At 52.7% G+C, this 22,352-nt stretch overlaps 1 protein-coding gene across 5 annotated transcripts in view; it reads right to left on the bottom strand.

Annotated features, from left to right (window-relative positions):
- PTPRU (protein tyrosine phosphatase receptor type U) overlaps nt 1-22,352 on the bottom strand; it is a 46,132-nt gene that overhangs the window by 7,245 nt on the left and 16,535 nt on the right. For 2 of the 5 annotated variants that reach the window (XM_048968718.1, XM_048968715.1), the window contains exons 8-27: nt 20,203-20,511; nt 17,242-17,351; nt 16,732-16,933; nt 16,270-16,372; nt 15,902-16,175; nt 14,411-14,447; nt 13,489-13,627; nt 10,611-10,768; nt 8,817-9,007; nt 7,556-7,628; nt 7,250-7,326; nt 6,520-6,537; nt 5,831-5,867; nt 5,528-5,625; nt 5,319-5,435; nt 4,442-4,596; nt 3,229-3,364; nt 2,778-2,927; nt 2,482-2,655; nt 10-150 (exon numbers count right to left, since the gene is read on the bottom strand). In XM_048968718.1, the coding sequence (XP_048824675.1) occupies nt 10-150; nt 2,482-2,655; nt 2,778-2,927; nt 3,229-3,364; nt 4,442-4,596; nt 5,319-5,435; nt 5,528-5,625; nt 5,831-5,867; nt 6,520-6,537; nt 7,250-7,326; nt 7,556-7,628; nt 8,817-9,007; nt 10,611-10,768; nt 13,489-13,627; nt 14,411-14,447; nt 15,902-16,175; nt 16,270-16,372; nt 16,732-16,933; nt 17,242-17,351; nt 20,203-20,511 (2,699 nt within the window). Of the gene's footprint in view, nt 1-9; nt 151-2,481; nt 2,656-2,777; nt 2,928-3,228; nt 3,365-4,441; nt 4,597-5,318; nt 5,436-5,527; nt 5,626-5,830; nt 5,868-6,519; nt 6,538-7,249; nt 7,327-7,555; nt 7,629-8,816; nt 9,008-10,610; nt 10,769-11,301; nt 11,332-13,488; nt 13,628-14,410; nt 14,448-15,901; nt 16,176-16,269; nt 16,373-16,731; nt 16,934-17,241; nt 17,352-20,202; nt 20,512-22,352 lie in introns of all 5 variants that reach the window. The other 3 variants (XM_048968716.1, XM_048968717.1, XM_048968719.1) reach the window with 3 other exon arrangements.

Raw genomic sequence — 22,352 nt, 5'->3', positions numbered from 1 at the left:
AGCACTCACCCAGGCAGAGTTGGACTGGTTCAGCTGGTTGAGCATAACGATGGAAGTGCAGCCATAGTCATACACCAACCTCCAGAAGTCAGTGGTGGTGTTCTGCAGTGGGTGCAGGGTGACAATGAAGGCAGCACTCTTGGTGTAGCTCTGCAAGGAGGAAGAGCAGAATGGTTAAGGACACTGTGGCAGCACTGAAGCCATTGCTGTCACACCCTGAAAAACCAGTGCAACCAGTGCTGAGGGCCAGCAATGCCATCTTCTCTATGCTTGAGCAGCACTGGTATCCCTGGCGTGGCTTCAGTGTGGGTGCTGGGAGATCCATGTCCAGGGAAAGCAAGTCTGGGTTGTCTCTGCCTGTGGTGGGGATGGTTCTCACAGGGAGAGGTGCTTCATACACATAACTAGGAAAGGGAAATCACTTTGGATCCATGAACGAGTGCAGCTGGACTGCCCCAAACATGAGCAAAAGTGCCACAGCATCAGCCATAGCATTGTTAGTCCCACGTCCTCAGCACCTCTGGGTACCCCAAGCAGCAGAAACAGTAAGCAGCTTTCTTTTTGGAAAGGAAAGGAAACCAGAATGAAAGACCTCTAGAAAATAAGAGACTGCTTCAGCTCTCCGCTTAAAATATAACCTCCTCAAATTAAGGAGGGAGGGAGGGAAAGAGGAGAAAAGTTTGGAGATCTCCAAGATGAAAGCTGGGATCTCTGCCTCTCCATCACACCCAGCAGCAACCCAGAGAAACTCCTCCTGTAAAACAGGAGCAGCACAGCTGAGCTTTGGCCCCTCAGCCATCCCAGCACCAGCCTGCCAAAGGTCTGCGAGCCCAGGGCTGGGCATCAATCACTTTCACATTAACACACTGCAGCTCAAACCTCCTCGGAAGCATAAACAGAGCCATGCACACCCTGTGTTGGTGAACTAATGCAGCTCAGCTAACAGCGAGTCCTTCAGCTGCTGCCTTCTCACCCAGCTCATGGAAATGCCCTCACTGTGCATCACATCCAATTTCTCTCTGCCCTTTGAGCTCCACAGTGAGTAGATTGCATCCTTGCCATGCACATCTCCAGCACCAGTGTCAACGACAGTGCCACGGCTCTGCCAGTGGCACCACAATGCTCAGCATGGACCGATGTGATCTGACAGATGGATGGACTTACTGAGCAAACCACTTTGGCACTTAAAGAAAATGAGATTTTTTAATTTATTTTTTTTTAAAGAGGCAAATGGGTTTTATCCCTTTCAGCGAGAATTTCATCCAAAGGGCTTTTTGTGTCTGTATAAAAATGTCTGTTCTCTGACCCTGGCTATCCCCATAGCAGAGATTAAGGAAGGGAGGCTCAGTGATGTATAAACACAGAATGGATATGCAGACCCCAAGCAAGATGAAAATAAAGCTGCCTCTGTGCTATAGTCACAGCCTCCATCTGCTGCTCCCGAGCCATCAGCAGCCACCTCCAGTGTAGAAACTGCTTCTGCTGCAGGCGAATGCAGGTACAAGGTCTGTATGAAGACACAGGGAGATATATCACCCAAGAGGGGGAATAACACAGGGCTGAGCCAGGAGGTGCTGGTGCTCAGGTGCTGAGGGAGGCAGGCAGGCTGGCTGCAGCACACAGAGCTGTAGGGCTCAGCCCAAGCACCCACCTTGCCCAAAGGAAAGTGGTTTTGGTGACAAATGACCCATCACTCACATCCTGAGCCTCTCTGCTCTGCTTTGCAATCATTGGCAGACAGCAAATTGCTTTTCCATGATGGGTGGCTTTTCTGATTGCACCAGGGGACGCACGGTGGCTTTGGGACCACCTGGAAGCCCCTCAAGATTGCAGCAGAATGGACAGGAAGCACGCACCATGGGATGCTGGCTGCACTCAGGGATGCTTAGCACTAACAACTCCCTCCTTTTTCTGTGCTTCAGCTTCACTACAAAATAAGACCATGCCCTAACCTTCCTTTGTGAAAGATGAAAAGCCCTTCTGAGATGAACAAGATGTCACTGCACACAGATGGGGTGAGGGACCCTGCTATGGAGGTCCCTGCCCTCCCTCTGCAGGCTGGGGTCGACATGTACCGACATCTTTGTGCATTTGTACAAAATGAGGCTGTGAATTCATGCTGAGCAAGGTTTGGCATGAAAAGCCACTGCTCAGCTTACAACAACCCCATGAGCATGCCCACTCCTGTACTGAAATGGGGCTCAGGCTGTGTTTTGCAGGCCGCATGGGTGCTGGCTGCTCTGCAGGATAGGCAGCAAATGCCAAAACTGCACCAGGCTTCCCCACATCCCCTTTGCAAGCCCAGATCCCTCACATCCAAGGGTCAGCAGCCCAAGCAACTCAGCATTTCCACCCAGAAGGACACTGAGGCTCACCCCATCCCCGCCTCCAAGCCTGCACACCACACAAGGATGTTCACAGCATGGCACGAAGACCCTAAACCCAAGCCAGCCCCTTCCTTCTCCACAGAGCAACACGTACATCAGTTAAGGCCGCGTTGATGTAGTTGTTGCTGTCCCCATCCACAGAGATGAGGAAGGGAAGGCATCGGTCCGGCGGCAGGACGTCCATGCTGCGGTTCCTCTCCCTGTTGCGGGGCAGGAGGGCGATGCTGCACTCTTCCACATCCAGGTGGGGAGTCACCGAGTTCAAGGTCTGTGGGCACACAGTCTCCTCTTAGCTCCCTCCTCCTTGCTGGAGCCAGACCCCAAATCCCCTCTTGGCTCAGCTGGGAGAATGGAGAGGGGGGGGGATGTGTTGGTTCTGGGGTCACTCACCTGGAACTCCTCCCTCAGCTGTGAGGAATTGCTCTGCGGCTCAATCCTCACCATCTCCTTGTAGGTGGGCTTGAACTCGCTGGCAGGGATGCTGGTTTCACCACACAGGCAGGCTTCCAGGATGGCATCGTGGATGAAGACGTACTGCTCCTGTGGGGAAAGGAAGAGGCTGAGCTGGGCATCACGCACAGGAGGTTCCCCTTCTCCCATCACCCAACCTCTTCTCTGCAAGATGAATTTGTGCAAAGCCATGGCAGTTTGCAGGGAGCAAAACACCCTCACGTTCTTCTGATACAGCTCTGCCAGCTCTAAGCAAACCACCCTCCAAAGGCTGAAAAGCAATGAGATGGGTGCTGGCTTTCTATGAGATACGACCTCAGGTTGGGCTGGAAATGCTTTACAGCCTTTCTTGGCTCTGGCATCAGCAGAAGGATGCACCAACCCTACTCACCTCTGTCTGTATCATGTTGATCCTCCGTGAGCACAGTGTCTTCACACAGTTGTAGATGTCCACAACACCCTCACACTCGGCCATGTCCAACATGACATCCAGAACGATGTAGCAGCCAGTTCTCCCCGTGCCAGCACTGGGGAAGAGAAAAACAAAGCTCATGTACACCCAGACCATACGGCACCACACAAAGCCCCAGGCACCAGCGAGGTCTGCACAGGGCTGGAGGATGGCACACACCTCCATACACAGCCCTCAGCCTGGTTTTCCCTGCATCCACCCCATCCATCTGCATCCACATGTTGCTGTGCAGGGGAGGGGAGGAGCTCACAGCAAAGGGTAATGAGTGCTTGAGCACAGCTGCAATCGATGCTCTTTGCAATAAACACCTGAGTGCCAACAGTTCCCTCCCAAAGGATGCTCAGCACCAAAGCCTGATGCATGGCTGAACAGAACACTATACCTGCAGCCAGACCAGGCAGCAGCCCAAATCCTGACACTTTCCCACATGCAGCCAAAATGTGACAAGAGGTTGAGCCCTTTGAGCCCCCCAGCACAGAGCTGCCCCCCTGCTCCTTTCCCACAAAGTCTTCTGCAGTGAAATCCTAATTTCTGGGGCTGATGAATCATTCGTCGTGATTATCAGTGATTACAGACTACAGGAGCTAATCACACTCGCTGTTGCCAGTGAATGAATACTGATGAGGCAATTGACAGGGAGAAATCAAATAAAAAAATCCCTCCCGTTCATCAGATCTTCCTTGTTTGCCCAGCAGAGGAAGAGCCATTAACCTGTCACACGGGGACGCCTGCACAAGGATGGAAAAAAATCACAGCCCTGCTCTGCTTTCCCTCAGCTGAACCAGGGACACCCTGCAGGGATGGGGAACAGCATCCAGCTCTGCTCCTCCCCTTTGAGCAAACGCAGTATTTCAATACAGCCATCACCAGTGGCCACACCAGCCATCCTCCCATGCCACCGCCAACCCACAGCCCTGAGGATGACAGCTCGACCCTGACAACAAACCCCATCTCCGTCCCTGCCTCAGCTCTTCCTTTCAATTACCCATCTCCATTTTTCCCTGCTAAATATTTCAGGGTAACTCCGAGCTTTTCAAAGGCTGAGCACTCACCTGTAAACACGTCTTGCTGCCGCACGCATAACCCAACACCCCCAAAACCCACCCCGGATGGGGATGGTCCTCATGCCCACCTGCAGTGGATGACGATGGGGCCAGCATCGGGTGGTGTGGATGCCTTCACACGGCGGATGAAGGCCAGCAGCCCCGTGGCGTGATAGGGGACACCGTGCTCAGGCCAGGATGTGAAGTGGAACTGCTTCACCTCGTGCCGGGCTGAGTAACCTCGCTGCAAGGGAGGGCAATACAGCACGTGGGCATGGGGCAGACAGATTGATGGGGCAATTGCAATGGGGAGGATGCATCACGAAGAGCCCCTGAGCTTCTCAGCTACCTTGTGAAAAGCCTTGGGGTTAAAGACCTACAGAAGGGATGCTACCGAGAACAGCAAGGAGGGCAAAATCCTGACATCCCATTTCCTTAGGAATCAAACATTTCCCCAGCCTCATTGTGATGAGTCACTTGAGGAGCCCTATGGCTCTCTGCTCCTCAGATACAAGAGGGTTAAAAACGAGCAGAGAAGGCAGCAGCCCCGAGGCACCCTGGATCTGTTCCACAAGCATCTTTGCTACCTGCCTCCTAACCAGACAGTGATTTCACATTCCTGCACATTAAGAGGTGAATTGCATTGGCTCCATCCCCAGGTACCATGCTGGAAACTAACTGCCACATTACCCATATTGCAGCCTGGAGGGGAAAAAGCACACTTATCCTCCTTTGCAATTACACAGTGCTCACCCTGAGCCACATGCATGAGCTGAGGGCAGAGCCAGGACCAGGCTTGCAACAGAAAGTGCAAAGGGAGGACACAACTGGGGGTGGCTCCTCCAAAAGGTGGAGAAAACCCCACGCTGGGGTAAATAAGCAGGGTATTGGTAAATGCCAACAAGGAATTGGTTAAAAATGCTCAAGGTTTCTCTTTGCATGGGCTGGTGTGGGCAGGGAGCGTACCCTCTCGAGAGCAAAGGTCCGCACAGCGTACTCTGCCAGCATCTCTGACTTCACCAAGGTGATCTTGATGTCCCCATACATCTCCGAGTCATCCGGCCAATATTTGGAGCATTTCACCTGCAAGAAGGGGACGGGGTGGATTTTTGGCTCCTGCAGAGCATGTTGCAGAGCCAGAGCCTGGAGGCAAACAGAGCAAAGGAGACCCTTACCCGGCCCACTTCCACCAGCTTGGTTATCATCACGATGCTGGAACAGTGCTCCTGCCACACCATGCGCCAGAAGTCGTACACCATCTCCTGCTTGGGACCTGTGGACATAAGGAAAATGTGGTCCTCTGGCTTATGGTGCCTGCACTGGGACTGCTGACCAAGTCTGCTTTGCTACTGCCCCACATGTCCTCAGATTAGACTGTTTCTCCCCTTTCTTGCAAAGACAAGACCAAATAACCCAGGGACAAAATCTGGCTGCTGAATCACTGCTTGCAGAGAGCAAAGAGAGAGGGGACAACTCACCTTGGGTGGCGATGAAGTGGTTGGACCTGTGGTAACCCTGCAAGAGAAGCAGAGGTGTCAGGCCCAATGGACAGGACATGGGGCACTCAAACACTGCCCAACAAAACCCTTCCTGGCCAGCAGTAGCAGGTGCTCAGATCAGCTGTGCCACCAGCACGATGCTGCTGCAGCATTCCTTGCTAGCCTGGATCACATCCTATGACTCAGCAAAGGGTGTGACACCCCCCCAACCCAAGTCTGCATCTGTTTGCAGACCAGCACCTCCAAAACACCCCAAACTGAGGTGTGGCCACACTGTCACAAGAGCCCAACGAATAATACACATCCCAGCTTGCAGCAGCCACATGGCATGGGGTGATGGCCCCACTCCCCTCCTGCATCCCATAGCAGTGCGAGCATCACTGGCTCTCAACACAGACACGTCAGCCCAAGCAGCAGAGCATTTCCCAGTGCCACAGGGACCCACGGGCACCAGGTGTCCCATTCCTGCCAGCAGCCTTGGCCATTGTTCCCATATATCACACACATGGAGGTGACAGTGGCAGAAGCTGGAGACCTCACCTCTCTCCCTGTCCCCAATCTTTCCATGTGTTTTACCAAGCCTGCCTCTCACTGGTGCAATTTTACACCTTCATGTGGAGCAACGGCCCCACGGCCAGGAGCAGAGGAGCAGGGAACCATCTACTTACTTCTCGGTTAATCCGAATCTGAACGATCCCATTCGGACACAGGTTTGAGAGAGAAAGATCAGAGACAGAGACATTAGTGAGGCAGAGCTCGAGAGGCAGGACAGAGCCACAGGGCAGGAAGGACACACAGGGACAAGCAGGGGGACACTGCTCGGGCACAGGGAGCCCATCACAGTGGTATCAGACCCCTCTTGCTGGACAAAGCAGCAGGGTCACCATCCTGGCCCAGATCTGGAAGCAGCACCTGCAACTTTCAAGGAGCCTGAAGAGCCCCTGTCTTCTCCCTCACTTTGCCTTTACTGGAGCCCAAAGTCTCAAGTCTCCCCTGGTCTTGGCATTGCTGGAGGGGGACAGGGGACACCAGAGCCAAGCTCTGCTCAGATTCGTGCACTGCTGGGACCAGGGGTGCCCCGTCAGCACAGTGCAAACCCCCAGCCCGTCCCCATGTTCCTCCTCCACCTCTGCATCCTCTGACTACAGAGGACAGCAATGCTGGAGCCATGCAGAAAGCATGGAGAAGGGAATGAGAAAGCAGAGACAGACAGAAGCTGAGGATGAAAGACAGATACAGCAGCAGGGGACAGCAACAGAAACAAGCACAAATTGCTGATGGACATAAAGCAGGAGGGCTCTTCAGGGACACGTGGTGTGGTCTTCCTGAGCTCCCTCCAGGGTATACAGACCCTGATGCCCTCAGGAAGCTCAGCCCCACAGATCTGTCCCTGCTTACATCAATGTAGTTGGCGTTGATGTAATCCGAGTTGGGATCACCCAGCAGAGGATGGAGCTTCACACGGTGGCGGTCATCTGGAAGGCAAGAGGAAAAGGTGCTGCTTCCTCCAGTGCTGTAGCCCAATGGGAGCTCCCAGGCCTCGACCCCTGCTGTGCAAGAAGCTTTCTGCTGCCCCTTACCAGCCAAACCCCATCTGTTTATTCCTTGCCATGGACCAGACACAATAGAGCAAAATAAAACCCAGCCCTCTGGAAGGCTGAAAACACTGTTCAGGGTGTCCAAGCCTTTGCTACATGCACTTACACGTCGACACATGATCCTGCCTCCCTTTGGTCTTGTCTTTCTTCTTTGAAGCATCCCAGCCTTCAAAGAAGCTCTGCAAAGAGAGACAGCTGTCACAGCCTGAGGACAGGGCTCTGGGAACAGCCCTACCTCCAAAACCCTCCCAGGGATCAGGGCAGAGACCTCGATTCCACAGCAGTTCTGCCAGCTCTACACTTCTGTTGCATCCACAGAATGCTCTATTTTCCAGCAAATTACATATTGCTTGTTTTTTTTTCTAGTTTGTTTTTTCTTTTTTTTTTTTCTTTTTTTTTTAATTTCCCCAGATCCTTCTCTCCCCAGCACGGAACAGGTTTGCATGTAATAACAGTAACATTCATAGATTGGCGTAAGAGGAGGAAAGTGGAAGGAAATTACATGTTTTCTCCCCTCCCATAATATCTGAGTGCTTTCAAATGACTAGGTTCCAAGAACATACAGCAGCTTTTCAAGGAGCACTAACGATTATAGCCAGCCCTGGTTTGTCCAATACATAAAAAAAAAGGGGGGAAAAAAGCTCCTGCACTTGAAACAACATTAAACAGTAATTTCACTGGGAAATTTCAATCGCTGGAACTGTGGGACACCAAGAAGCTGAGAAATCAGCACGGCCACGTGCATTGCAGCAGAGCTGTGAAGAATTCTGCGCTCCGTCACAAGGACTGCAGCCCAATGGGATGGAATGGGCATGATGCAAGTGGTGACCCTCAGGGTGATGTCCCTCCCCTGGTAGAGCAGGGATGGCCCCCCCTGCTGCCTCTGCATGGCCCTGGGAGCTGCCAGCTTGCAGAGAAATTGCTCATCCTCAGTCTGTGTCCATGCTTACTGCAGGGAGAGTTGATGGGAGAGGGAAGAAGTGGCAAGAGAAGTGACACCGCTTGGCATTTGCCCAGGAGGACCTGAGCAAGGAGAAGCACCTCCAGCACCAGCAGAAGATGCTGGGTGACCTACTGCAGGGCCGGCAGAGCTGCCTCAGCTCACCTTGCTTTTCAGCTGCTGATTAAATAGAGAGCAGCCAGAAACCCAATCAAGACTCAGCCAGAAAAAGCAGGGAACACCTCCTGTGCTGACACCTAAAGACTTGGGGAGCACAGAGAGCTGTGATCTCCAGCTCCCTCCTTCCAGAGCATTGTAGCTCCAGGTCATCCTCTTGTACAAGGGTCCTGTACGCCACCATGCCAAACCTCGGGGTCCTCATCCACCCTACCACGTATCTTCAAAACACAGCACACAACGCTCTCACCTCGTACTCCTGCTTGAAGCCATAGCCTTCTGCTGTCTTCATCTGGTTGATGTGTTGGAGGAGGTCAGCCACACGCACAGCAGGGTGCAGCTGCCCTGTGTGATATGGGGACCCTTTGCGGCCACACTGGCGGCGAGGAGAGCCCCCCAGCAGGCTGCTGGACTCATTGACCACACTGCTGCGCTGCTCACCTGCAAACCAGGAGGGACACAGGAGATAATCAGGGTCTGAGGCATTGCTCCCATGTCCCTGTCAGCCCCTCACACCCACAAAGCGAGGACAATGAAGTTCTGCAGTTCTCTGCCCCAACACTGGTCTCTCTCAGGGTGACAAAGTTGCTCCAGACCCCACCACACTCTCTGCAGCTGTTCCTGCAGCCTGAAGCTGGCAAGGGCCATTACAGTCTCTTAGGACCTCAGCACACCTCTCAGAACCACAGCACACCTCTTAGAAACCAGTGGGCAAGATCTTAAGAGGGCTCACTGCTTATTCTCATTGATTCAAGCACTTACCTCCCATCCAGACCAGTACAAGCTACATGCATAAATATTCACTTAAAGACCTGACTCGAAGAACTGCATTGCCAAAGTCCCCAGCCCAGCCTAATGGTTAATTTTCCTCACTGCTGGATACGATCCTCTTATTTCTAGCACTGACACAAATGGACTTTGCTGAGGGTTAATGCACGAGCTTATGCAGTGTTTTACCCAGATTATGCCAGTGTCATATAATTACTGGCACAGCTTCCCCATGCTCACCCCACAGGGCTGCTGCATGGCCAGCACACACGATCCTGAAATTTGGGTTTGCACGAGAACTGATGCTCCTCATTGCTGCCAAGAGAGACGGCTGCTGCAGATCTCACAGTGCCAGCGAGCAGCTCTGCTGTGACAGTGCAGCCCTGGATGGAGTTTCCCTAACAACACTTCTAAAAACCACCCATGCTGGCTCGCTCAGAGCTGCCAGGTTTTTTTTGGGGGGGTTCTGCTCAAATGCAAGGATCAGCCACTCACTTATGCTGGCTCCTCACACAGCCTACACAGAGCCCTTCTCCATCAAGCTTAATAGGAAAAGAACTGTGGGTGTTGCAGTGTGCCAGCAGCTCCATGCAGGCTGGGATCTGCACGGTCACACACTGAGGACCCTTTATGAGATGTAGTCCTGGCTTTGCTTAAATGCAAGAAAACTGAGGCAAGGGCCAGCAGAGGGACAGGGAGCAGCACACAGCAGAGCAGAACAGCAACCCGAGCCCAGGTGGGAGCAGGATCCAGCTCTACAGCCCCTCTCCCAAAAGAAACACAGCATGGCTGGCAATTCTAGCTCCAAGATGGAGAAAAATCTCAGTACAAACCAGCCTGGCTATGAGTGTTTCGAGGAGCCCCAGTAGGACAGTAACTGAAAAATAATACACTTATACAGATGTATTAAAAGGAGGAAAAGTTTGCCCTCTGGGCTTCTACTGTCTGCGAGACAATGCCAGGAATCATATTAATCCAGCATCGGTGGAGAAGAGCTGTGTGTAAAGCAGCATCTTGGAGTTACTGTAACAGATGTTATTAGCATATGTTTGAAACTGAGGCACTGAACGAGTTATTTTACAACTAAATCAGTGCCGAGTCGCGTACTCCAGTGGGTGTTCAGTTATCAGTCTCCCTCTGATATGAAGGCTGGGGCTCTTCAAGCCTCCAAACCCCACAGCTGTGCACAGCTGTGGTCAGAGCCAAAGAGCTGAGCGGGGCACGCTGCTGCTCTGACACTCACAGCCATGGGAACACTGCAGCTCCCTGTCCTTACCACGGTTGCTGTAGTTGTGGGTGTCCATGAAGGACAGCCCCAGCCTCTCATCCTCTTGCAGTGTGCTCTGGTCCGTGAAGCTCCTGTCGATGGCACTCATCATGTGTGTCTTCTCATGGCGGTAATTAATTGTTGCTTTGGTCATGTTGACAGGTTTGCTGCAGGGAAATGCAAAGGGGAAAAGAATAAGGCTGAACCGAGCATCACGGCCAGACCCCAAACCAGCTCCTCAAGCTTTGGTTTATTTGGGGCTGCAGGACAGCTTATTTCCCCTGGTGCTTTGGTATTCTGGTGCCCCAAATCCAGCTGCAGCCGCTTTGGCTTGGGAGAGATGCTCCTCTGCATGGAGCATCTCCTGCAGTCCCAGCTGTGCATCCTCATTGCCCACTTCTGGGGGCAGAACCAGCAGGAGATCTGAGCCCACACCACCTGAGGGACCTCATACTGGTGAGGAAAGGACTATGCAGGATGCTGCCAAAACCCTGAATTCGAGCAGGAGCACAGCCATGCTGGGTATCTGACCCTTTCTGCTTACACTGCCTTCCATCCTAATGAGCTCAGAAGCATTATTTTCCCAAGCCAAAGAGGCCCTTAAGATGTACTTGACAAAGAAAAGGACTTGTTAGAGTGGAGAGCAGCAGAGCAAGGAGGGCAGGAGGGAAGGAGGAGAGAGAGAATGACAATTACTTACGGGTAATAGGAGTAAGAATAGTAGTTCCTCCTGGCAAGCATGCAAACAAAGAGAATGGCACAAATTGCACAAGCAGCTTTTCTTTGATGGAGAAAGTGGGGCTCTAGGGCAGCGTGCAGGGAAGGAGAGCACAGAATAGGCAGGCACCCGCACACCACGAGCATCTCAGAAGGTTCCCCTTCCTCTCAGCCCTCCTCCCCCAAGAGCCATCCTCATTCTGCACTGTCTCAAATCATACATACTCCATACATACCAGGAGAGCAGGTAATGGGCTGCACATGCCCTAAACACCAGTGAGTTATGGCTGGGGAGCTCTGAGCTGTCATACAAAGCACCAGGGACTTCAGCCCAACTCCGTGCTCAGAAAAACCAAGCACAACAGACAGAACCCTGGCTGCACCCACAGCAGTCCAGGCATCCTGGCAGCAGAGCCCAAGCACCAGCTCTTGTGGCAGCCATGGTCAGAGAGTTGCCCAGGGGATATTTCACGTTTCATGAGACTGAACAGTGAACGTGCTGAGAATTTGGGCCATCCCCAGGGAGGTGGTGTTGCTTCCCCCATCAGGGAACATGGGGCCAGGGTCGCCTACGCCAGCTGTCACCATTCATTACAGACGAGTGGATTCTGGGGGCACATTTCCATTCCACCACATCAGCATTTTCCAACAGCAAAACGCTCCAGAGGAGACTGATGAGCTAATCCCAGCTTCCAACAGCTCCATGTTTGTATCCTCAAACACTGGGTCTAATTTGTGGCCCCTTCTGCCAGTTCACGCTGGGACACCACAGCAAAGGGCAACGGAAATGCAGCAGTTTTCTCTCTGCTGGCCCAACAGCACCACTCACGAGAACCAAAGGGCTTCAAATGCATCAGCACTACGAGTGTTTGCTCCATCCAGACGATGCCCAGCACCACATGCACAGGGAGGCAAGGAGCCATGGGCCAACCCTGCACACCTCGCAGTGCTGCAGTGATGATGGGACACCACAGCCTTACAAGCTGGCACAAGCCAGCAAGAATCCTTCAAAGCAAACAGAGTCATAAAGAGATCTGCAGATTTGCACGGGCTGTGGTTGTTTCGCTCCCCCCGGCCATTAGCATACTTTCCTCCCATCGTTCCCAAGCTCATTTAATTGCTGCCCTTTTTTCCCCTGCTGTGCCAGCCCTGCTTTTAATGCCCCCCACGGCTCAGCGCTGCCTTGGGCCCCCTGAAGTAAAAGGCCACTTTCCAGGGTGCTGCGCTTCAGCAAAAAGCAGTGGCTGCATCCCCAGCGCTCCTGGGGCTGTGTGTCCCAGAAAGCCCTCATCCTCCTCCCTCCCATCCCGCTGAGCTTCCCCAGCAACAGCTGCATGGCCACAGTCCCATCCCGGATCACAAAGCACAGGGACAACCCCCATGGGAGGGGAGTTTGGGGTCCCCAATGGGTGAGTGTTGGGAAAGCTCCCCTCCAGCACACAAATGAATCGGAATGTTTCATTTAGAGCCAGAAAAGCTGGAGGGGCTCAGCATGTTACTGCTCATGTTTTACTTAAATAAAAAAAAAGAGTATTTCTGCATTAAAATGAGCCTGGGCAGAGCGGGGATGCTGAGCATCCATATCTTGTGCAGGCACCTGCATCTCCTTGCCCGGGGGATGGGGCTGCTCCCATTGTCCTTGAGACAGGGATAGGGACAGTGAGGCTCAGCACTGCCCCAACATCCCCCATGCAGCAGCATTTCAGTCCATACAAAACTAACAGAGCTGCACAAAGCTGTAACAGACCAGAAAACACGGAGGAGAGTGATTACGGACTGAAGCTGCAGGGTCTCCAGGGTGAAGGAGCGTCCCAGGACTTTGCACCTTGGTTCCCAGGGTCACCTCCTGCTGTGCCCTTCTCACTGCAGCTGCATGGATTTATTCCATGCCTTCAACCCATGCAATGCCCCAGATGCTCAACATCTCCCTGCTACCCAGCCAGACTGAATGCCAGCCCCTCCTCAGGCTATCTGACAGGTATAGGTTGGATGTGACAGAGGAAGCAAGTGAAGAAATCTCACAAATCCCAACTACTGACATCAGTTTGGCTGGGAGGAAGATCTGGAGTCCACCCAGTGCAGCAGTGGGGCTCCCAGTCACCTCCAGATAGCACTGCATCCACTGGTTACAGCAGGGAGGACAGACAGATGGAAGTGCAGGTCTCCTTACCCTTTCCGAATGACAACGATGATGGCTCCCAGCAGGATAATGAGGACGACGAGCCCACCAGCACAGATTCCCAGGATCAGCCCCATCTCCTCTGAGTGCTGAGACACCTCCAGAGGCCGTTTGCTCTCTTTGCAGGCAGCTGCCAGGGGAAAGCATGAGAGACTCAATGCTCAGCTTCCTCGTGTAACCCCCCAGCCAGGGCTGGGCACCTTCCTCTCCCTCCGACACAGGAATGGATGTAAAACCAAGTGGCAATGTCAGGTGGGAAAAAACAGGGAGGGAAGAGAAAGAAGTGCTCCTTTGGGCACTAGGATGGATGCATGTGCTCTGTGACAATGTTCAGACCGTGGGCAGACATGCCCTGCTGTACCCTGCATGTGGAATGAATGCATGTGGAAATCAAATCCTGAGCTGGAAGGGACTCGCAAATATCACTGCATCCAGTTATGTGAATTCTATGTAATGCATTGTGCTGTCTCCTTTATGTGCAGAGGATGCAAAGGATGCTGTAACAGCAGAGCCCAACAACGCCCAGGTCTCTTCCCTGTAATTTTTCCCCATGAGATGCTCTGCATGCTTTATCCCATCTGAGACATGAAGGGACTTTATTCTGCACAGCCTGGAGATCCACAGGCACTTAAGCACATCCCTCTGTCTCCCAATCCCTGGGGCACAATTAGCCCCATCCTACAACAGCCACTACAATACATCAGAGCAAAATTCTAGCAAGAGGAAAACCTAAATACAGAAGAAAGCAAGCACCAACCACAACCCCGCTCCCAGCAGCGTGGGACTGAGCTGTAATGAACCATCATTCACTCCCTGATCTCAGGGCAGCACTGTGGGTCCATAGCCTCAGCAGAAGAAATCTAGCTGGGATAGCTGCAGTGAGCAAGGAGCTCAGCAGGAGCAGGGAGCTTACCTTTGCGGGCGATGCGGATGCAGTTGAGCCGGGTTTCCTGCAGAGGAAAGAGATGGGGAGTGAGAGGCTGGCTGGATGCAAGCCTGGCTTGCTTTTGCCCTCAAACTGAATGAGTTTCCAATTGATTTACATTGAAGCACCCACTGCTGAATTATCCGTCCCCAGCATCTCCTGTACCAATGTCCTTTGGTTTAACCAGGGCAACAAAACTCAGCGGCGTGCAAAGGGAAGGTCCTGAGCGAGCTCTTGGAGGATCTGCACATCACCAGTGAGCTAAAGATTGTAGCCAAAGCATCCCAGGTCATTCAGCAAAGTCTTCACATTCCATCCCTGGTGCTCTGCACCTTCTGCTAATGTTACCATGGTGGCTTCAAGCTCAGCTGTCCAATAATCTCAGCATTTGTGCTGTGAATTCAGCTAAAATACTCCTTCTTTTGATGTGTTTGATTTCTGGCAGAAAAAAATCCACTGTTTTTGCAGTTCTCCTCTCTAAGCTTCCTCCAGCACATCAGGACACCAGCACTGGAGCACCACGGGCTCCATCCACACAGCCCAACCAAAATCTGTCCATGCAAAGTGCCCGGGGCAGCTGGCACAATGCTGCAATCCCAGAGAGTTCCAGGTCTGGCTTCTCCTGCTTTGTGGTCCAGCTGGCCCGAGAGCCACGGCAAACCCAAGCTGGGATGCAGCTTTCTCTCAGTGTCTGACAGCAGCCAGGGCAAACCCATTGGCTCCCAGCAGGAAGGCTGTAAAGCACCAGTTATCATCCAGCAGTGCCCAAGTGAGCCAGAGCCGAGATGCAGCAGCCTATCTCAGCTCTAATTACAACCCAGCGAGGTGTGAAAGATCCCAATGGAGAAGGATTCAAAATTCACATCCCTCCCTGCAAAAAAGCGAGCTGCCAGCCAGTGCGTGGATCTGTGCAGGAGCTGAGATGAGGATGCTGCCATGGTCCCGTTGCTTTGTGTTTGGCAGCTTCTGCCCCAGCTGGAAAGGGGTCTGCTGGAGCACGTGAGGATGGTAAAGGTATCCTGAGGGTCCTTGGAGGAAATCAGCCCGAACAGAGGGCAGAGCTTAGGACAGATGGATCCAGGTGTTGGTGCCAGAAAGCCAAGGAACTGGTGGCCCAGGAATATGTTGACAACTCTTCGCTCCCAAATCTTTTCTTGTTTGAGGGGTCTGTTCCACAGCAGCAGGAGCTGAGGTTGGACCCCTCCAGCCTCAGCAGCCAGGCCCAGGCAGGGGACACATATGTCCCAGGGGCGCCCAGCCTGTGGGGAGGATGGAAAGCACCCAGCTGTGCTCCCAACATGTCCCTGCGGCCCTGGGTGACAGCCCCTAAATAGGACAGTGGGGGCTCCAAGGGTGAGCAGCCAGCAGAAGGACCTAGAGCAAGCCCCACTTCCCAGCACCCCTAGGATGCCATGCAGCTGGTGGCAAAGTAGATATACCAGCATCCCCAAGGAGACCCAGAGACATACAGCTACTCACCCCTCTGAGGTTGCTCATGGCCTGGAAATAGATGAGATAGGCCTTCTTGGGCTCCAGTGGCGGGTTCCAGTAGCCACTGTAGGTCTGGTTGTCCCCTACAGTGAACGGCTTGGCTTCAGTGAGGCTGCTAGCAGGCAGCTCAGCCCCAAAATAGTGCACAGAGCCACGAGACATGGCATCATCAAACGTCAGTGGCACCGGGAAGCACTCCTGCCCACCCAGCTCCCGCTTGATCCTCTTGGGCCGGTCTTCCTCCACGATGACCTGGTAGGTACTGGGTGGGTGGAAGGTGCAAGATACAGGTTAACTTTGCAAGGATGGCCTTGCCCTTCCCACCGTGCTCTCAGCCCCTTGCAGTCCTCATTTACCTGATGGGAGCCCCCCGGCCCTGTGCTGGCCGCAGCAGCACCGTGATTGTGCTCTCTGACTCGCCCAGTGGTGATGGCATGTCCCCATAGTCGAAGGTAGGAGCTGCAAAGAGAGCACGGAGGACTGAGCAGCAGCCCTGTGTGTGCAGGGCTGCCTGCATGGGGGAAGCTGAGGCACGTGCAGAACTCTCTCTTCACCAAGCACTGTGTTTTGGAGAGGACCTGGGGGTTGCAGTGAGGGATTTAATGCCATAGGTCCAGCAGGCAGCACAGGATGCAACCTTGGCAGGATCCAAATGCTCCAGCCTTAAGATGGGCCCTTTGTGCTTGGAGACAGCATCTCACCCAACCCCTGGCATGGCACTAGCATAACCCTGAGGACAGAAGCACCCTCAAAGCAAGGAGGGGAATCCATCACACCTGCGCAGAGAAGCTCTCAGAGCCAGATTCCACAGCACCTACCAGATATGTTGGTGGTGATCTCAGTGAGTGCTGTCTGCCCAAAGCCCTTGCCTGTGCGGGCACGAACTGAGAAGAGATAGGTGGTGCCAGGGTGCAGGTTGGAGAAGACATGGTAAGTCTCATTGCGCAGCTTGGAGACGGTGCGTCGCGGGCCAGGCACGTTGACTGCTGGGTCAGAGGACTCAATGCTTTGGTAGCTGATCTGGAGGGACAGAGTAGAGCATCACGAGTGAGCGGGAGCACAGGGAATGTCACAGAATAGAAGAGAATATCCCAAAGTCGGAAGGGACCCACGTGGATTATTGATGCCTGTGCTTGTGTTTTGGGGTAAACGGCAATGTGTTTGGAAAAGCTGCTGCTGGAAAGCAGTCCTGGCACTGAAAGCAGGGCTACCCAGGAGAGAAACCCTGCAGTCGGGAGGATTTCAGTGGGCTGGATCAATGCTCCCTTCCTCCCTGCACCACTCTGATAATTCTGTGGGTACCAGAGGTGCCAGGGCTCAGGATGTACCTCGTACTGCGTGATGAGGCCATTGGGCTCCACCGGTTCCTCCCACTTCAGAAAGATCATGTCCTCCAAAGGGGTGAATGTGAGTGACTCAGAGGCGATGCCACCAGGCACTGGGAAAGGAAAAGGGTCAGGATGAGTCCCACTGGGCTTTGCTGTGTGTGCTGGCACTGCCCCCACAGTGCAGCCTTCCTCCCCCCTCAGCAGAAGTGCTCACCGTACCCCAGCTCTCCACACTAGCTAACACCACCACCAGTAACAAGTGCAAATAATAGCAGCTGAAGGTGTCAGGATTGATATTCACTTATTTTTCTTTATCTTTTATCATCCTTCTCCCACCCCCAACCCAAGGGGGTTGTTAAGGAGGGCAGGATAGGCAATTGTTCAGCCAAGACCATTATTCCCAAGCAGCAGCATCTGCTGCAAGCTTTAGTGCCTGAAAAAAAGGAAAAAAAAAATCACACCCCTCATTGCAGGAACAATTAAACCCACTTAAACCAGAAAACCAGCATAGTGCACGTGGGACCAGGATGCTGGAGGCACAGTGGGAACCATCATTAGCAGTTATTACCTTGGGAACAGCCCTCAGGTGGGACACAATCCAGGCAAGATCTCACCGATAGCATCACATTCAGCACAGCTTTGCTGAGCTCTGCTATTTGGGTCCAAGTAGGTGGAGCCAGGCAACCTCACATGGGCCTCTTCCACCCAGATGCCAGCTCTTCCCATCTTCCCTTTATTATTTTTTTTTGCAGCTTTTGTTCAGATCTAATTATACAGCCAAGGGAGAGGCATTGCCTTCTGCACTTCCCACCGTGCAAATACACAATTTCCACTTGATTCCCAAGTTAATCTAATCAGAAGCATCATGTCCTACAGGTGTACACGAGACACTTATTAAATTCCTGGGAATCTTTAGGGCAGGAATGCGTGCACCTATAAAAGCATATTTCTTCTGCAAAACAAAGGCAGGGTGCTCACCTGTGGATACAAAACACGCCATGACCACGTGGGCAGATCCCAGCAGTGTGCAAAGCTCTGTGCCACACACATATACCTGTATTTGCACGTATTTACTCTGGCTTGCAGCCAGCAGGGGCAAGAGCCATCTCCCTGCAGCACCAACACATTGCTCTGCTGCTGCAGAGGCGAGGGAAGAAAGGAAAGCCAGGGAAACACCAGCCCAAAAATGGAGCCCTGCAGAACTGTACCACAGATTACATCCATTTGCTTCCTTGGTCAACGAGGTGTGTGACCTTGCCATAAAAGGAGCTTAAGTTCATTAATTAACCAGGACCTTCCTCTCATGAACCCACGTTGGCTGTGACCAATGCTGTGCTGCCTTCCAGATGTTTCTCAGTAACTCCCACAATAATTTTCTCCACAATTTTGCCAGGCACTGAAGTGAGCCTGACAGGCCTGTAATTACCTAGAGAAGCCCCAGTGATGCACAAACAGACAATGCAAACAAAGCACAAAAGATTCAAACAAAACACAATCAAAGGTTCTATTATTGAGTCTTTGCCATCTCCTCCTAATTGCACGTGGGGCTGCTTGTCAACCAGTCCTGGTAACTCAGATCATCCTCATCAAGTGCAGAGGGGGGAAAGATTTCAGCCTGTCCGTATCAGGTCTGGTTGCTTGAAAAGCAGCAAGGAACACCTCAGTGCCATGGAGATGGAGAGCATAAGGTGGGAATGTCCCCATCACACAGTGAGGTGACTGCAGAGCCCCCAGCTCAGCCATGGCACCCACTGCTGCTCTTCTGCAAGCTTTCAGAGACACTACATTGCCCTGGCCATGGCAATGCAGGAGCTGCAGCAGCTGAGCTTCACACCCTGTCATTAGCTAATTTAGATAAACTGAATATCTAATGTAGCTAAATTGAATAGGGTTAGCTGGGCCAAACCCACTCGTAACATTTGCAGTGTATCTATGAACCCAAAGATATGTTGATTCCTCCTGGGATGCAAAGTGTTCACTGTACCAAGTTCAGTCCAAGGGGGGGAGCAGCCAGCCCTGCTTAATCAACGTATAGTGAGGAGCATCTGGAGTGATTACAGTATAGCAAAAAAACATCTGGAGCTACTGTATTAATATACAATAAGAAAGCAGCTGCAGCAGTCACAGCACAGTGAAAACAGCTGAAGCAATTAGAGATTAAAAAAGAAGGCATCAGGAGCACTGAGCTGGGTGCCCATGGCTGAGCAGGCTCAGGTCTAAGGACACAGCGTGCTGATAGGATGCATGAAGTGATCACTGTGGTTTTAGTATTTAGAGATTGAAGTGGGACCAAAGAGGCAGACCAGGTTTGCTTGAAGGGTATGCACCTTTTCTTGGTGCCTGGGTAGGGCACTGGGTCTCAGAAAGCAGGGGAAGACAAAGAGTTTGGCTGTGTGCAACTCAAATGCAACGTTAATGGGAGAAAAGCAAAGGGAAGCTGAGCAAAGCTGTGCTGGGAACGCGCTGACCTCCAGTTCACAGCACTCACCAAGAAACCCAGCAAAGCCAACTCAATCAGCCTGAGCTCTGCAGATGAAAGGAGTCACCTAAGTGCAAAGCATTATATTGCTTTGATCACTGTTGCTGTTGCTGCTAGGTTTTAATTCCACACTATAGGACGAATGAAGGCTCCCCATGTGGGCATGAGTTGAGATCACTGGAACAGGCTGCCCAGGGAGGTGGTGGAGTCTCCTTCTCTGGAGATGTTCAAGACCTGCCTGGATGCCCACCTGTGCGACCTGCTGTAGGGAACCTGCTTTGGCAGGGGGGTTGGACTCGATGATCTCTGGAGGTCCCTTCCAACCCCTACAATTCTGTGATTCTGTGAGCTGGGCATCACTGCACGGGGCACGGCTGACATCCTACAGGATGGGGACGTCTCTGGGTAGACACACCGCCCCATCACAATCCAACCAACCCACAGCATTCCTCCCAAACCCTTCACGTGTGGGTTATCCCTACCGTCCTCATCCGTCTGGAACGTCACCTCCTTGCCCTCCTTACGGCCCTCGGGGTTGGAGAGGATGAGCTTGACATGGATGTTCCTGTAGGGCAGCAGGTTTTTGATGGTGTAGCGGTTGGCGTTGCGCTCCATCTTGGCACACTCACGGAAGGTCTGGTTGAGGCCACTGCCCACCAGGTAGCGATAGCACAGCGAGACGCTGTACGTGTGGCAGCGGGTCAGGTTGTAGCCCAGAGGTTCCCATTGCAATGTCAGCTGCCTGGATTGGATCTCGGAGAAAGCCAGGCCTTTGGGGGCCCGCATGGGCTCTGCCAGGGAGAGACAGAATCAAAATACATTGCTGTAAGTGTTTAAGCTAAAGCAGCTTCGATTGCATGGAGGGGAAGACTTCATAGAGTGGAAGTACGGCAGGCGTGCACAGCAACCCTGAGCTCTAAACAGGCTTGCTGCCCCACGTTGCCCAGATTGTGGAGTCTCCTCCTTGGAGATTCTCCAATGCGAGCTGGATGTGGTGCTGGGCAGCCCTGCTGGACTTGGTGAGCCAGATGGACCCTTCCCACCTCACCATCCTGTGACTTCCAAGGCCACCAGCACTACTTCTGCTCCTCCTCACCCATGAATGGGACACTGGGAGCACAGCAGTGTGCAGCAGTGTGCCTCCCAACACTGCAACTGAGGTGGCAGCCCTCAGCTGTCCATCAAGCTGATGGCAAACTCTCAACAGGACAGAGTGAGTAAAAAAAAATGAATTATCATTTGCATAAGTAGGGAGGAGCCAAGCTCCCTTGCCAAGAGTATGCATATGAGTGCTCTGTGTTACCTCCAGTTAATTCCTTTCAGGACCTAAAGGGTGAGGAAAGGATGATGAGAGTGAATTTTTGAGGTCCTGACCCATCCTAGAACAGATCCTCAGGGAGAATCCATGCTGCAAATGTCCATGGGATTTGTGCCAAGGAAAACTTTGGGCAACTCAGGGCTGCAGAAGGTATTTGCAACCTCACTGGATGCTCCAGATGCCCTCCTCAAAGGATGTCCTCACTGCCTGCACTCCCAGCCTGAGTCCCTTCTATGCCTGGTTCAAGGACTCAGCTTTGGTACCACCATTAGCAGAATGAAGATTCTCACCCCCATCACCATCAGCAACCAGCCCATCACCTTCTTCACCCACCAAGAACCCATCTCCTTATTCCAGCGCATTTAAATGATCAGTAGGGAACACACAGCCCAGCATCCCCAGGCCAACACACACAGATACGAATAGCAATTCAGCAAGAGCTCAGCTAACGAGGATGTCTGCAGGCACCAACATCACTGAATATTTCCATGCAATTAGTGCCAGTGCCAAGCTACCCGTGCTCACAGTTGCTAACACAGCTGCACGGACACAGGCACAGTGTCAAACACGGGTGACAGCACTGGGCATCTCCTATTGCTCCAGGGCAGGATGCATTTATCCTTTAAGTGGATTATTTTAGGGTCCTTTTGGATCAGATTCTGCAAAGCCCACTGCCACCATGGACTGGTCCAGAGATGCTGCAGAATGATGGCTGGCACATCCAGGAGGATACAAGGCTGGTGACTGAAACGCAGCTGCTTCTCTGGTAGAAGAACAACAGTTGCTTGATCCCACCATGTGCTAGGTTGGGAGTGAAATCCATGCTTGTATCACACTGGAAGAGCACTGGAAGCCTAGACTGGAGGTGGAGACGGTTGGAAATCGAACACAGAGCGGCTCTGATCAGCTTGGAGGTAATCATGAAACCCAGTCTTACTTGCAGCACCTGTAAGAATTAACTGGGAGAAATACTCCTTCCAGCCCCAGGCTGCTGCACCCTGCTAAGGGTTTGCACCTCCAGATCTGCTTCTCTACCAGTGTCAGAAGCCAGGCCCCCAGGGTCACAGACATGGCCAGAGCTGCAATGCTCCAGCCCAGAACGTCCCAGCCCTGCAGCTGTTCCTGCTCCACTCCTGCCATGCATTGGTGTGACACCACAGGGACAACGTGCATAGGGGTGGCAGATCCCAGCTTGCTGCTGTCACCAGCACGATGACAACGCAGGGACAAGCCCATCCCTGGTGGCTGCTTTCAAGTTCATAAGGAAGGATGCTGCTGGCATAGCACTCTCAAAGGAGAGCCCACAAGGACAGG

The sequence above is a fragment of the Lagopus muta genome, chromosome 23 (genome assembly GCF_023343835.1).
Source record: "Lagopus muta isolate bLagMut1 chromosome 23, bLagMut1 primary, whole genome shotgun sequence".
Taxonomy (NCBI): domain Eukaryota; kingdom Metazoa; phylum Chordata; class Aves; order Galliformes; family Phasianidae; genus Lagopus; species Lagopus muta.
The sequence above is the reverse complement of the archived record's forward strand: the minus strand, read 5'-3'. Positions and strand labels throughout refer to the sequence as shown.